This window comes from Siphateles boraxobius, unplaced genomic scaffold, assembly GCF_051911475.1.
Source record: "Siphateles boraxobius isolate OS27281-9 unplaced genomic scaffold, OSU_SipBor_1 125, whole genome shotgun sequence".
Classification (NCBI taxonomy): domain Eukaryota; kingdom Metazoa; phylum Chordata; class Actinopteri; order Cypriniformes; family Leuciscidae; genus Siphateles; species Siphateles boraxobius.
Window position 1 is genome coordinate 588596 of NW_027508728.1, and position 12994 is coordinate 601589.

Genomic DNA, 12994 nt, shown 5'->3' on the forward strand with positions numbered 1-12994 from the left:
TATGTTGTTTAGTTTATTTATATTCATATAAATATCTATATTTAGTTAATAAAACTTGTAAATAATATGTATTTGGTTCTGTTTTGTTTGCAATACAAGTCACTTTACGATCACGGTTTTTGCTACTGGCTCAAAGTACAAGTACAGGCGAAGAAATAATTATTCTTCTGTGGCCATGGAAGAATCCCTTTTCTTAGAATAAATTAATAATCAAAAGAGTTCGTTGGAAGAACTGATTAATTGATTGTAATATTAATTCAGCCACATCAAGTTAATCCAATTAACTGACCCAAATATTTATAATTAATAATAACAAGATATTATTGATTATTGATATTTCCAAAAGCTGAGTTCCTTACATATATGGTGGAGAATTTTAAGGCATCGTATTAAACATTGTATGCAAGCAGACAGTATTCAATCATATGTTGTCCCATAAGTTTTTATTAACATCTCATGCATGCACGTACAAGTTTCTCGGTAAATCAGCAAAACTATAGCTTGAATATGCCTTCCTACGAATGGCAGAAAGTTCACAAATGCTATAATGCATATTTAAATCGTACGATAAGAAACTCCTGATATTAGCGAAGAAAGCCTAATTTCAGATATAAATCGAGCATAAGCCTTCTCTGACGAAGAAATCTCAGATTAGCCGCGCGCATAAATGGTACCAGAACAAATTAACCTGATATGGACGAAGAAATCTCCATTTTCAGCATTTTTGAATGTGATCTGAGCGATGTTCCTCAATCACCGATTAAGGCCTTATTATGCGTTACGTCATTGTATTCATATTAAACCGCTGAAGCGCTCATATGAAACAATCGCGTCGAATTAGTGGTATAAATTCTAGCCCAGCTAACTAGTAATTTGCCATTGTCTGTGAAAGAATGGTGCTGTTTTGATTTTTTAAAAAGAGTCACTCACACGCAACGTCGTGTCTAAGCGAGAGACTCAGTGCAAACTGTCAGCACAGCTCGTCAGCTGCTCCGGCCGATCTGTGTTGTTGGTTGTCATTGCGTCCGGAACGCGAGCAGGTGTTCCTATCTAGTTTATCTGACAGTAGCACCAATCTCACAGACCCTCGTGTAAACAAGCGACGGTTGTAGCCAATAGCTCCCTCAATCCTAACTTACAAGTAAAACCCTCTACCTCGAGTGATAGTTTTAACACCGCCTAAAAACTTAGACACGTTAGAGCGTAAAGTGTAACCTTAAACCAAAGACTATAGATTTTGCGTGATTTGAACTGAGTGATTTGAACACGAGTAATGAGAGTCAAAGCTCTTCGAGGCTTTGAATCAAAGGAGTCAACTGCGTCACAAATGATTCTTTGTTTGAAGCGCCCTCGCTGGCGACCCCTGCTGGTAAAAACAGTGGAAGTGTAGCGGAAACTCAAATCAACGGAACACCTTTTACAAACCAATCACAAAGGTTTTATCAAAAGGTGTAATCAGGTAATGCCCTCCGCGAGCTACCCAATATCGTTTAATATGAGGTGTTTTTCAAGGCACAATATCTTAGTAAACTGTAGGGCTCGTTTTATGAAAGTTTGACTTGAAAGTCAATCAGACCCTTTATCAAATGCGTCATTAAATGTGTACGAATCTATAAAGTGATAAGAGATCACATAGAGACCAGATACACACTGGTTCACGAACTGTTGAAATTTAAAAAAAAATCGAAACAGCTATGACGCGTAACGAAGCCCAGTTTAATAAAATCACGTGACCTTAGCAGTGATACACATTACACACTCCGAATGATTTGAGACGAATGATTCACCCTGGTGTCAGAGCTTCACGAAGCACGTCTCATAAGAGGGTTAAACCACCCTCTTCTCTCTCTCTTTCTCTCTCTCGACCCCTTCCTCTTGGTTTCACTTTCAGATTAAAACCCAGATACTTTGGGGTTTTATTTGTGTTTCTTTTATTTTTACTTAAATCTACCCCTATTTTATTTTGTGTATTTACACCTGTTGAGCCTGAATCGTCCTATTCAGTTAAGTTGAATGTAATTAAATTGGGAATTTAATTAAATCAATTTGCTTATTCAAGTTCCCCCCTAGTTACCAGAGCTATGAGAACACACAATGTTTACATACATTTTTTTTTATTCTATTTCAATTTAGTTATTTACTTTTGTTTCAGCCTGAATTCTTATATTCAGCTAAAGAAAAATAAAGGGCTTGACTAAATTTGAAATTTAATTAAATTACTTGATACGCTTCCCTTTCCTTTTAGTTTTCTTAGAGCTATAAGGACGTTCTAACTTTACCTTTACCTTATTTTAGATCACTAGTCACTATCCTCATCTTCTCTCTCTCTATAGGATTACAATATCTAGCGACTGTTGTTTCCATAGCGAGTTACACAGGTCATTAATATCCTACTTCCTGTCTGTGTTTTACCCATCCTCACTCCTTAGCACCAAGCTAAATACATGAAGTACGGCTAAACACAAACGCACAGTAGGCCCCAGACAGAACTGGAAACACTTCCCATTGTTTCTTCTTCTTCTTTTGGACCTTGAGATGTCTGATGTGTCCCTGGTAGCTTAGTCTAACAGCAGCATAACCCATAAGTGACTCCTGTTTACCTATGTCTCCTAGCTAAACCTAAATAGGTAAAACACTCCTTTCTTCCTCTTCTTTTCTGGTTTAATCCTATTGTTTTATTTTGGTTTTGCTCTATCTGTTACTCTCGTAGCACAACATGTGAGAAGAACCATCAGCACTTTTGAGTAATAGGTTATGACATGTAAGAGCCCAGTCATCAGTCGATGCTGCTTAAAGCACGTCAACTAAGATACTCAAAGCTTTTTTTTTTGTTGTGTGTGCTCACCAACACTAAATTTTAGCTGCTCCACATAGCCATTCTCCCACACAGATAGCTCACCACCTCTGTAGAAACTTGCATTTGCCTTTGCCATTTCTCTCTCGTGTCCCCACAAGTGTGCCAGTAGGCCTCAGACACCCGACCCTGCCACCAGGAGCACCTGAAGACCCGGCAGAGCAGTTTCATGGACATCCTTCAGCCTGAAGCAGGCAACGACCTGCCACGGCAGAGGAAGAAACAGTTAGGCAAAAACTAAAGCAGATGTCTGACACCCAGCCTGAGCCACCAAGAGCTGACCAGCATTATCTTCTCCTTGGCCATGCTCCCGCAGGCCTCAAACAGGAGGTAAATGAACTAACGCTGCCAGCCACAGGACTCCACAGAGAATGAACCCTGCTTAACGGGAGAAGGCACAGGACAGATGCAGAGACCCTGACAGCGTGGAGCAACTGAAAGAGATCACCAGTTTTCAAGCGGCTCTGACAGCTGCTGAGCACCTGCCAACAGACGAGAGAGGAACTGGTTGAACTCAAAGAGAGAGACGCTGAAGCCATCGGCTTGCAGCCAGAGCTGAAGTCCCAACACTGACTCAGCGATGCTGCAACATTATAGACCAGCTCGATGTGGTCCAAATAGAAATGAAACAGTCCAACCAACTGCAAATGGACCCCACGAGAAAGATGTACCCTGCTGAACTTCGCATCAGCAGCGTAGGCTTCCCCAGCCCTGCACAAAGGGGGGGGGGGGGGGGTGGGGGTGGGGGGGGAGACAGACAAACCCCTCTGCTTAACATGTCATCAGACAATTTCCTTAAAGCTTCTGCAGCCGTGGAAGGAAAAGGATTGATTCAGAAGAATCTTGAAACGACGCGTGTAGTGACACTCAAAGACCTCAACCGAATGGCCAGACATATCCCTGCATTTACACCAGAGCTTGCTAGACTCTATCTGATCTGGATCACATCCAGCCCAGAGTTGCGACGCTTTCTGGCTCGGCAGCCAGAAAACATCCAGTCTAACTACCAGCAGCTGGAACAAGCCATCACAACAGGATTCTCAGACTTAAGAGTCTGAATGTAGACTGTGCGCGGTCCCAGGCACCGGTCACCAACCAGGGTAACCCTGAAAGTCCCTGTGCTACTACCACAGACATCAAGCGAGCTACCTTGGAGCGTGCAACGAACCTGTGATGGAGGAAGACACCAGCTTCAAGAACCTTTTGACTCTGAACTTCAAAATCCAGAAGACACACGGCATGACCACAATGCACGACTCTGCTACAAAGTTCCTAGTCAGCATAGGACATAAAACTTTTAAAGTAGATGAAAATGTGTGCTCAAAAGAAAGCAAGAGTTTGCATTAGTAAAATTTGAATTTTACTGATTTAACCCTCTGAGGTCGACTATCGCGCGGGCGCGATAGTCTCGCTTTTTTTCTTATCAGTGCAAAAGAAACTCAAAATACTCTGTTGATTTTGATCTTACATATTAAGTGTTGTACATCATTAGATCCTGATCAGTGTCTATTTTTTTGTGGATACTCACAATAAAAACAAAGTGTTGTGCTTTTCGCAAAATAAAGAAAAACAAACATGATGCGCGTTCTGCCTTTTCTCTGTCAGTTAAGTCCATTCTGAAACGCGTCCGAAAATTAACTGTAATTCCGCGAATACTTGTCATACAGGCACGAGTGTTTTTCCATAATGAGGCTTGAACTCTCTTCTTTTAAATGAGTTAATTTATATAAAAAACAAATATTCTCAATTTATGTAATCTGTATGAAAAGAGAGAGATGTCAGTCTTTTTCTTTCCAGCTCATTATACCTCATTACGCGTTAATGTGCCACGCCCACGGAGAGCGCGCCGTATTCAAACGCAAATGATCTAAGGCAAGCCATGCAAACATGACAACGCCCACCAGCTGGATTATAAAACACATCGTGTTTAGTAAGTATCTTGTACAGCTGTGTACACAGCGTATCCTTTCGGTGTGAGCAATAATACTATGTAATAACCCAGGAAAATGTACCAGAAGTGGTAGTTTCATTTCGAGGAGCAACGGATCCAGCTGATGTAGTAAGTCAATTATTCTTAAGTGCTTTGTTCTAATCGCGATATTGAATAGTGTCTGTAAACCGCAAAAAGACTGTTTAAATATGAATTGCGTGTCTGTGTGTAGGCTAAATGATGAATGAACGGCACAGGCGCGCGCGCTTTGTTTACTACAGTTATAGAGCGCTTGTCTGTGCCGCTCATTCACTCTCGCACCTACATTAGTAAACGTTATGTTTACATGAACACATCCAAACTATATTGCTATAGCCTACTAAGATGAGTAAAAATATACTGAAATATGTTGAAATAAAATGTCTGTATAAGCAACAAACTGCAAATTAACATGTATATGCTAATATATCATAAACACGATATGTTACAGTCTAAATATGAATGTTTAGACAAGATTTTGTGATTAGTTTTGGATAGATTATAAAGTTTTGACTGTAAAAAAAGACTACTGTCACATTAAATAGGTAAGCTTTTGTTCACCAATCTTTGCTCATAGCTAAATATACTATAGTATGATGTTTTGTCAAAAAAATAGGGGGTATATTGAATTATCAACTAAGATGTTATTATAGTGTTTGTTCCAATATTCAAACTAATGAATCCTTACCTTTTTTAATACGCATGATAAAATGTATACTTTTTACAAAGCAATACACTTGAAATATTGTTAAAATTGTAATTGTTGTTGTAAATGTAATCTATTTGTAATTGGTTACAATTTCTAATTGTAAAATATGTATATATAGATCATTTCTTTTGTCCTTGCATTCTTTGGGACCCTGTGACACACCATGTGTGAAAGGGCTAATTAATATGCAGCTCATTATGCGGCACATTATCCGGCCTTTGTCTTCTCAGGTGTGAACACGCCTCCACGCATATTGCCTTTCCAAACAAAAGGTGTCTTATAAAATTTAAATCAATGTATTGTTTTGTGTAAATGATTAGGCAGGATGATTTTCAGATCATTTTGAAGCAAAAACTCTAGGCAACAAACACTCATTAGTCAAAAGTCTTGTGGACACATATTTAGTATGTCTTTTGTGGCCTTATTTCAGACACTTTAAGTTTTAGTTTTTTCAATATCCATGCATAAGCAATATTCTCTCAAAAATACAAACATGTACATACATGTTGCTCACATATTACGGTAGCCCCGTTTGTGCTATATAGAGTGAATTTACACCTTTGCCATTAACATGTTTATAAATAACTGAAAAAAGCACAAATGTCAGAGCATGTCAGAACAACTCAAGGACCCCAAAAAACCCTTAGACCTGAGAGGGTTAAAGAAAATCTTGAATGCAGGTGTAAGCCTCACGTGCCAACAGACTATGCACTGCTTTTTGAAACATACAGACATTGTGCCACCCGCTGGTTGAAATATACACTGCTGCACATTAGTTTCCATGACAATGACTTGTTACAGGAAATACAAACTCCAAATAGGGCATTCGCCACCCTAATGCCAGATAGTAAGCAAACCACCTAAGCTGGGAAAACTAGCTTGACCTAGAGCCCCTTCGTAACTACTGTTATCCTAAAAGTGCTTATTTGATCATTCCGATCCAAATGGGACATGATATGCGATACACATTTTGATCACTAGCTGCTGGCTTGTCTAAATGCAGATAAAACGATAGCTGGAATTGACATCTCTACTTAAAATAATAATAATAATAAAAAAAGGGTCTTAACGGGTATCGGTAATTTCAGCATTAAAGCGTAAGTCTGTTTGACAAAGGAATCTCATCTCAGTGGCATGCAAACTGTACCGGTATTTATTAGTCTGCTTGGGTTGAAGGAATCCAAATTGCAGTATTGCTTAATCTGTTTCTGACGAAGGAATCTCAGGACAGTGTTATATACACGTAGCCTTGGGTGATGCTCCCCTTTCTACAAAGTTAAGACCTTACAAATTATTGTTAGATTGATGTAATTCACCTAAATTTTGGCTGCATCTACAAGCAGAGAGCTACCTAGCGATCAAAACTGTTCACTCGCTGAAAAGTCAGTATTTATGCATGAGATGGACGTAACTATATAGGCTTAGACAAGCTTTGACTTACAGCAAATCTATTTCCTTACTCTGTAAACAAATAGAATAAGTTGCGTAAAGTAAAGAGAAGAGTTCCATGAGTAAAATTTGCAAATGCCAAACCACATTTGCATTTTAATGAATGTAACATCAAGTTCTTGAAAGACTTAAAGTATAGGCGCCCCCTTTTAACCCGTTTAAACATGCATAACTCATTTAAAATGTGCAGACATTCTTCATGGACTGTTGAATTGTTCTGACATGCACTGGTTCCCCTGACAACGACTTGTCACAGGAAGTGCTAACTCGTGACGTCATTTTGTAAACAAACCAGCCTAGGTGGCTAAGCTAACTTAACCTAGCGTCCATCCAGCTTAGGCTAAGCTAAGCTAACCTAGCATCCATCCAGCTTAGGCTAAGCTACATAATAACTTCTACAGTTAGCGGTTAGCATCATTTACTTGAAGCCTTAATTACAGCTTTTATGTATACAGCGCAAAGTATTCTAAAATACTTTTTTTAACCCCATTTAGGGTTTCTAATTTTTCTCTTTCCTTACTTTCAATTCTTCTCAGCTGAATTTCACCTTCACTAGTTTAGGCATAGTCCTTGCTGAGCGCTGTAGGCTAAATTTGCAGATGTCCTGTCAATTAAACCCAAGTTTAATTACATGTAAGCTGTGTAGCTAGAGAGGAATTCTTATAGTTATGAGAATTTTCATCAGCATGTTGACTAAACCTTTGGAGGGACACACACGGTGTGGTCTTAAACACGCAACAGCTGTTACCCACTATGGAGTGTTGGTCCAGGCAAATCTAAAGGTTAGTCACTAGTGCTATTGATTATTCTCAATTTCAGATCATTCCGGCTGTTTTGATCACTTACTTAAGTCCTTTTTATTTTTATTCTACTTCGATAATAATAGCAGTCAGCTATTCACTTGTCTATTCTGTCATGTATATGATTTATTTCCATTTCCTCTCTTGTTCAAATGTGGTTCCATTTCCCATAGGGCCCAGAAAGGAACCAGAGACACCTTTATTTGTGATTTTGTTTATTTTCAACAAGTGCACTAATTTTATGACCCTGCAACACAAGTAATTTCAACGATTACTAGGGCATAACTATAGTCCTGAGGATTGATAATAAGCATAATTTGAATAGGAAAGCTGTCCTTTTTCCTCCTATTCTTCACTTCGTCAAGCCGTAGTGAACCACCAGTTAAGTCCAGAGAAATATTTTAGTCATAAGAACCATCTTAAGTCATTTATTTCATCTCGGCTATGCACTTTCCAGGAAATACTCTCGGAACGACACAAGTCTTAGCCTCCTAACATCCACAGCTAAGATGATAAGGATACAATACTCACTTCACTAGCTAGCTACACATGAAATATCTAGCTTTTATGCTACATATCTAGCGAACCCATTAAACCGTGGCTCTGAACTTTCTAGGGTCATGCATTAATCTCTCTCCACAAGTGTGCCAAAATGTTGCAGATCCTCTGCTTAACCTGACCTTAACCGGACAGGAGACCGAAACGACTGAATAGCCATCGCGAGGAACACTTTTCCACCCATGGCTGCTGACATCCGACGGCACCAGAGCCAACGGAACTGCACCATGAGAGAAGAGGACAAACGACCCATGACCCAAGCCAAGGTGATCAAGATTCTCATCTCCTTACCCCACCTTATGGGTATAAAACAGAAGGTAAACAACCTCACATAATAGATCACAGCGTCCCACAAGGAGCGGACCTGTGCCCAAAGCCTTACAGACCAGCTAGAGACTGAGGTTCGAACCAGATTCAATGCAGCTGGACTGAGCATGCCCAGGACCAGCACAGAACTGTCACCATGGCAACAACCCAGGTACCAGCCAAGCCCCTTGGAGAAGCCATGGAGGACAGCACCCTCAACCTGCAAACACCACAGGAGGACCAACGGCTGTCAACGACAGCATCCTCATCCATACCCTTCACACAGGTGTCAATCTGAGGCTCCGCAAGGACAGCTGGACGCACCTCCCTCAGAGTTACTGGAGCCGCTGACAAACGCAAAATAGCTCTCTGCACAGGACTCACCCGAGGAGTCCTGTAAGGTACAAGCTTCCGACTCCTTGCCCACCCCAGCTTAGGCAAGCTTGCGTCGGCACCACCATAAGGACAGAACAACACTTCAATCCTTCAGACCTCTCGTGACTGAGAGGCTAACAACCACCTTCTGACCTCCGGCCACCAGCACCAGGTCAGCTTGAAAACCTCTCTATGCTACATAGAGGCCTAACCACTTCCTCCAACCACAAGGAAACACCTGCCCCAAAACTAATGAACTTCAGAATGCCCCAACACCTGCTGCCTCAACGCCTGCTGCAGAGACCTGGACTTGGCTACTGTCCACATCACCAGCCGTGGAACGACCACCGCTCCAGAAGACACGAGCAACCAGAGGCCACCATGGCCTTCCAGCCTTCTATGACAAGTGTGTGTCTGATCTCTCTGCACTTCCAACTTCGCTCGTGGTTGTCCTTGAGGGGGGACAACAACGATCGAAAGGGGGGATCTGTAGGGTATGGACCAATCAGACACATACTAATTATTCATTATATACAAAGGTTTATGAAACTCCTCACACAGCCCAAATGAACAAACACAAGGGCAGAAACAGTGTCATGTTACAGGGCATGATAAGGAGATTTTACGGCCTCCGAGGAATGTGGCCACATACTCAAGAGAGAGACTATGAAACAGAAACCCTCTTTAAAACAGACTTTGCTGCATTAATCATAGACTAACTGACCTATAAATGAACATGCATAAAACTGTGAAAGAAACAGTGTAAATGGTTTACTGTCTCGTGTACTATTAGGTATATATTATGGTATGTATCCTGGTATACAACCAACTAACGAGCAATGTAACCTCACCTGTATCATGCCTCCTACCTTATTAATCCTCATTTAATGACTCACACTTTGATGTACATCACCTTCTTCTAGAATGCAGTGTGGATGTGTTATAGCTATCTGAGCATTAATGAAGGTATAATCATGCTAGGGACAAAGATCCGTAAATCAACTAAGAGCCACTTTCCCTCTCAGACATGTCACCTTTCTGATTGGTCGAGTTCAACCCTTAGGGGAGGATCTTTTCCAGGCCTTATTAGAGACAGCCCACATGTGACCTCCCTCTCTTAGTTCTTTCATCCAGCCGCAACACTGTTCTGGTGATTCTGGGGAACCCCCTCCCCCTCCACGGGGGCCCCAGGGCCCAGCAGGCCTCGATTCCAACCAGATATGGGCTCAGGCAGGAGAGAGATGAGTCTCTCACAAAGAACCAAGGACAATCTCAAGAGTTTTGGAACAAAGACTCCAACCAACAACGACTCCAATCACCCATCCTTCCGACTTCCTCACTTCTCCTGGGTGCTCGGCGTGGCCTCAACAGAGTCCCAGGCCTTGACCAAACCAGCCAACCATTTCCTGGAGAAAGAGAACGCTCAACCAACTTCCACTTGACACTGCCGGAACCATCAACGACTTCAATTTTCAACAACTTCAAGAATTGTTCCCATTACAAATGCAAGTATTCAATTCAATGAAATGTGAAAATGAAATTCTGATGGTTCTTCTCATAGACCCTCTTCCGGTTTCCAATTTCATCCTATCACTAACCTATTTATGTATTCATGTGTGTATGTTGTTTAGTTTATTTATATTCATATAAATATCTATATTTAGTTAATAAAACTTGTACATAATATGTAAACAACTGTAACAAACAAATGCTTTATTAACACACCTCTAAAGTGCATGTAACTGTAATAGAAAGTATATTTCTTTCTTCCTTTACATTCAGGTTATAAAAGAAATGTAAACAGAAACACAAAATGTGCATACTCATAAAAAAAATGCGTTTTGTGAGGCACATGCTCGCACATTCGCACACACACGCAAGGACTCTCGCTCTCTCTCTGTGTCGTTCGCGTGCTACGCGGTTTGGAGCTAGCGAGCTCTAGATTTCGGGAGATTTTAATTAATTTGCGGACATCAGCGAGCCGCTATCAATATGCGGGAGACTCCCGAGAGACTTATTGTTGTTCTTATTCTCATTTAGGGGGGCTTAGGAAAATTTTGGGGTAGCTTCAGCCTCCCTAAAATAGGCCTAACGACGTCCCTGGTTGGTGGTGCAGGCTTGAACGGAGTGCAACTGCTGTTCGTCATCTTGCTGTTTTGGTAAAGCGGCTCTTGTACAACGCTGAACGCTCTCACTAGAGTGTTGCCCACAGCGCCGCCACTGGCCGGTGGGCTGAATCGATTCATAAGATTTGATTAATCGATATTGAATTGAGAAACAAATAATTGCAATGCATTGATGAATCGATATTTTTACCCAGCCCTATGTAATACATACAGTCATGCCAATAAAGCAATTTGAGTTGAATTGAATTGAAATTGAGAGAGACAGAGAGAGAGAGAGAGAGAGAGAGAGATGGATGATTCCAGAGGTCAGTGTGTGAGACGTGATGAAGGATTAAATGTGACGGGGATCAAAACTGACAGCAAACAGCAACAGTGTCTTTAACAGTGTCTTTTTCTATATATTGATGCTGTTTGTCCTCTAATGATGTTTATGTGAATGTTTTACTGCCTCTAGAAATCACATTTGTAGTTAACACTTTTTATTCTATGTTTGCAGCTGGTATCAGTTCACCATGTATATTTAATCTCTACAGGTTGTGGAAGTGTGGTGTTACAGATGAAGGTTGTGTTGCTCTGGCTTCAGCTCTGAGATCAAACCCCTCACACCTGAGAAAACTGAATCTGACTGAGAATAAACTAGGAAACAGCGGAGTGAAGCTGCTCTCTGATGGACTGAAGGATCCTCACTGTAAACTGGAGATACTGAGGTAAGATTGTATAAATGTGTCAGCATCCTCCATTTTCTTCATATGGTCAAAAATGAACAATAATAACAAAATAAACAAAAACAAAACAAAAAAATTACTGATAGATAATTTTGTTGTTTAATCTTCATTAGATTGTTTCCAAAGTTTTAAGAATTTTTATTACTAATACTTATATGTAATGGATAAACAGGGGCTATCTGTGCATTCAGGTTGATACAAGACATTTCTGTTTTACATTTACATTACATTTATTCATTTAGCAGACGCTTTTATCCAAAGCGACTTACAATTGAGAACAATAGAAGCAGTTAAACTAACAGTAGGACAACAATACGTAAGTGCTATGACCCCTCTCAGTTTAAATTAGTGCATTATACATTTTTTTGAATGAATAGTAGAAGAGAAGAGAAAGTGTTAGTATTACTGAATATTTACTGAATACTGAATTACTGAATATTGCTGCCCAAAAAGATAAGTCTTCAGCAGTTTCTTGAAAGTGGTTACTGACTCAGAAGCTCTGGTTGAGTTAGGCAGATCATTCCACCAACAGGGAACAGTCATGGGAAAGGTCCGAGTAAGAGATTTTGTGCCTCTTTGAGATGGTACCACAAGACGACATTCGCTACCAGAGCGCACGTTTCTGGCACATAAGTCTGAGGTAATGAGTTTAGGTAAGAGAGTGCAGTGCCAGTGGTTGTTCTGTAGGCAAACGTCAGTGCCTTGAATTTAATGCGAGCGGCAACCCGCAACCAGTGCAATTTTGTGAGGAGAGGAGTGACGTGTGCTCTCTCCCCTCATTAAAGACCACTTTGGCTGCAGCATTCTGGATCAATTGTAGAGGTTTGACAGAGCAAGCTGGAAGACCAGCCAGGAGAGCATTACAATAGTCCAGTCTGGATAGAACAAGTGCTTGGACAAGGAGTTGTGTAGCATGCTCTGTAAGGAAGGGCCTGATTCTCCAAATGTTGTGCAAGCCAAATCTGCAGGACCGGGCAGTTCTAGCAATGTGGTCTGTGAATTTCAACTGATCATCAATTACAACCCCAAGGTTCCTAGCTGACCTTGATGGAGTTATGGATGATGAGCCTAGCTGAATGGAGAAGTTGTGATGAAGTGTTGGGTTGGCCGGGACCACAAGTAG

General features: G+C 40.8%; 1 protein-coding gene across 6 annotated transcripts in view; it reads left to right on the forward strand.

Annotated features, from left to right (window-relative positions):
- LOC143733153 (protein NLRC3-like) overlaps window positions 1-12994 on the forward strand; it is a 136750-nt gene that overhangs the window by 46856 nt on the left and 76900 nt on the right. For all 6 annotated transcript variants that reach the window (XM_077224734.1, XM_077224740.1, XM_077224756.1 and 3 more), the window contains one exon: window positions 11680-11853. In XM_077224734.1, the coding sequence (XP_077080849.1) occupies window positions 11680-11853 (174 nt within the window). The remainder of the gene's footprint in view (window positions 1-11679; window positions 11854-12994) is intronic.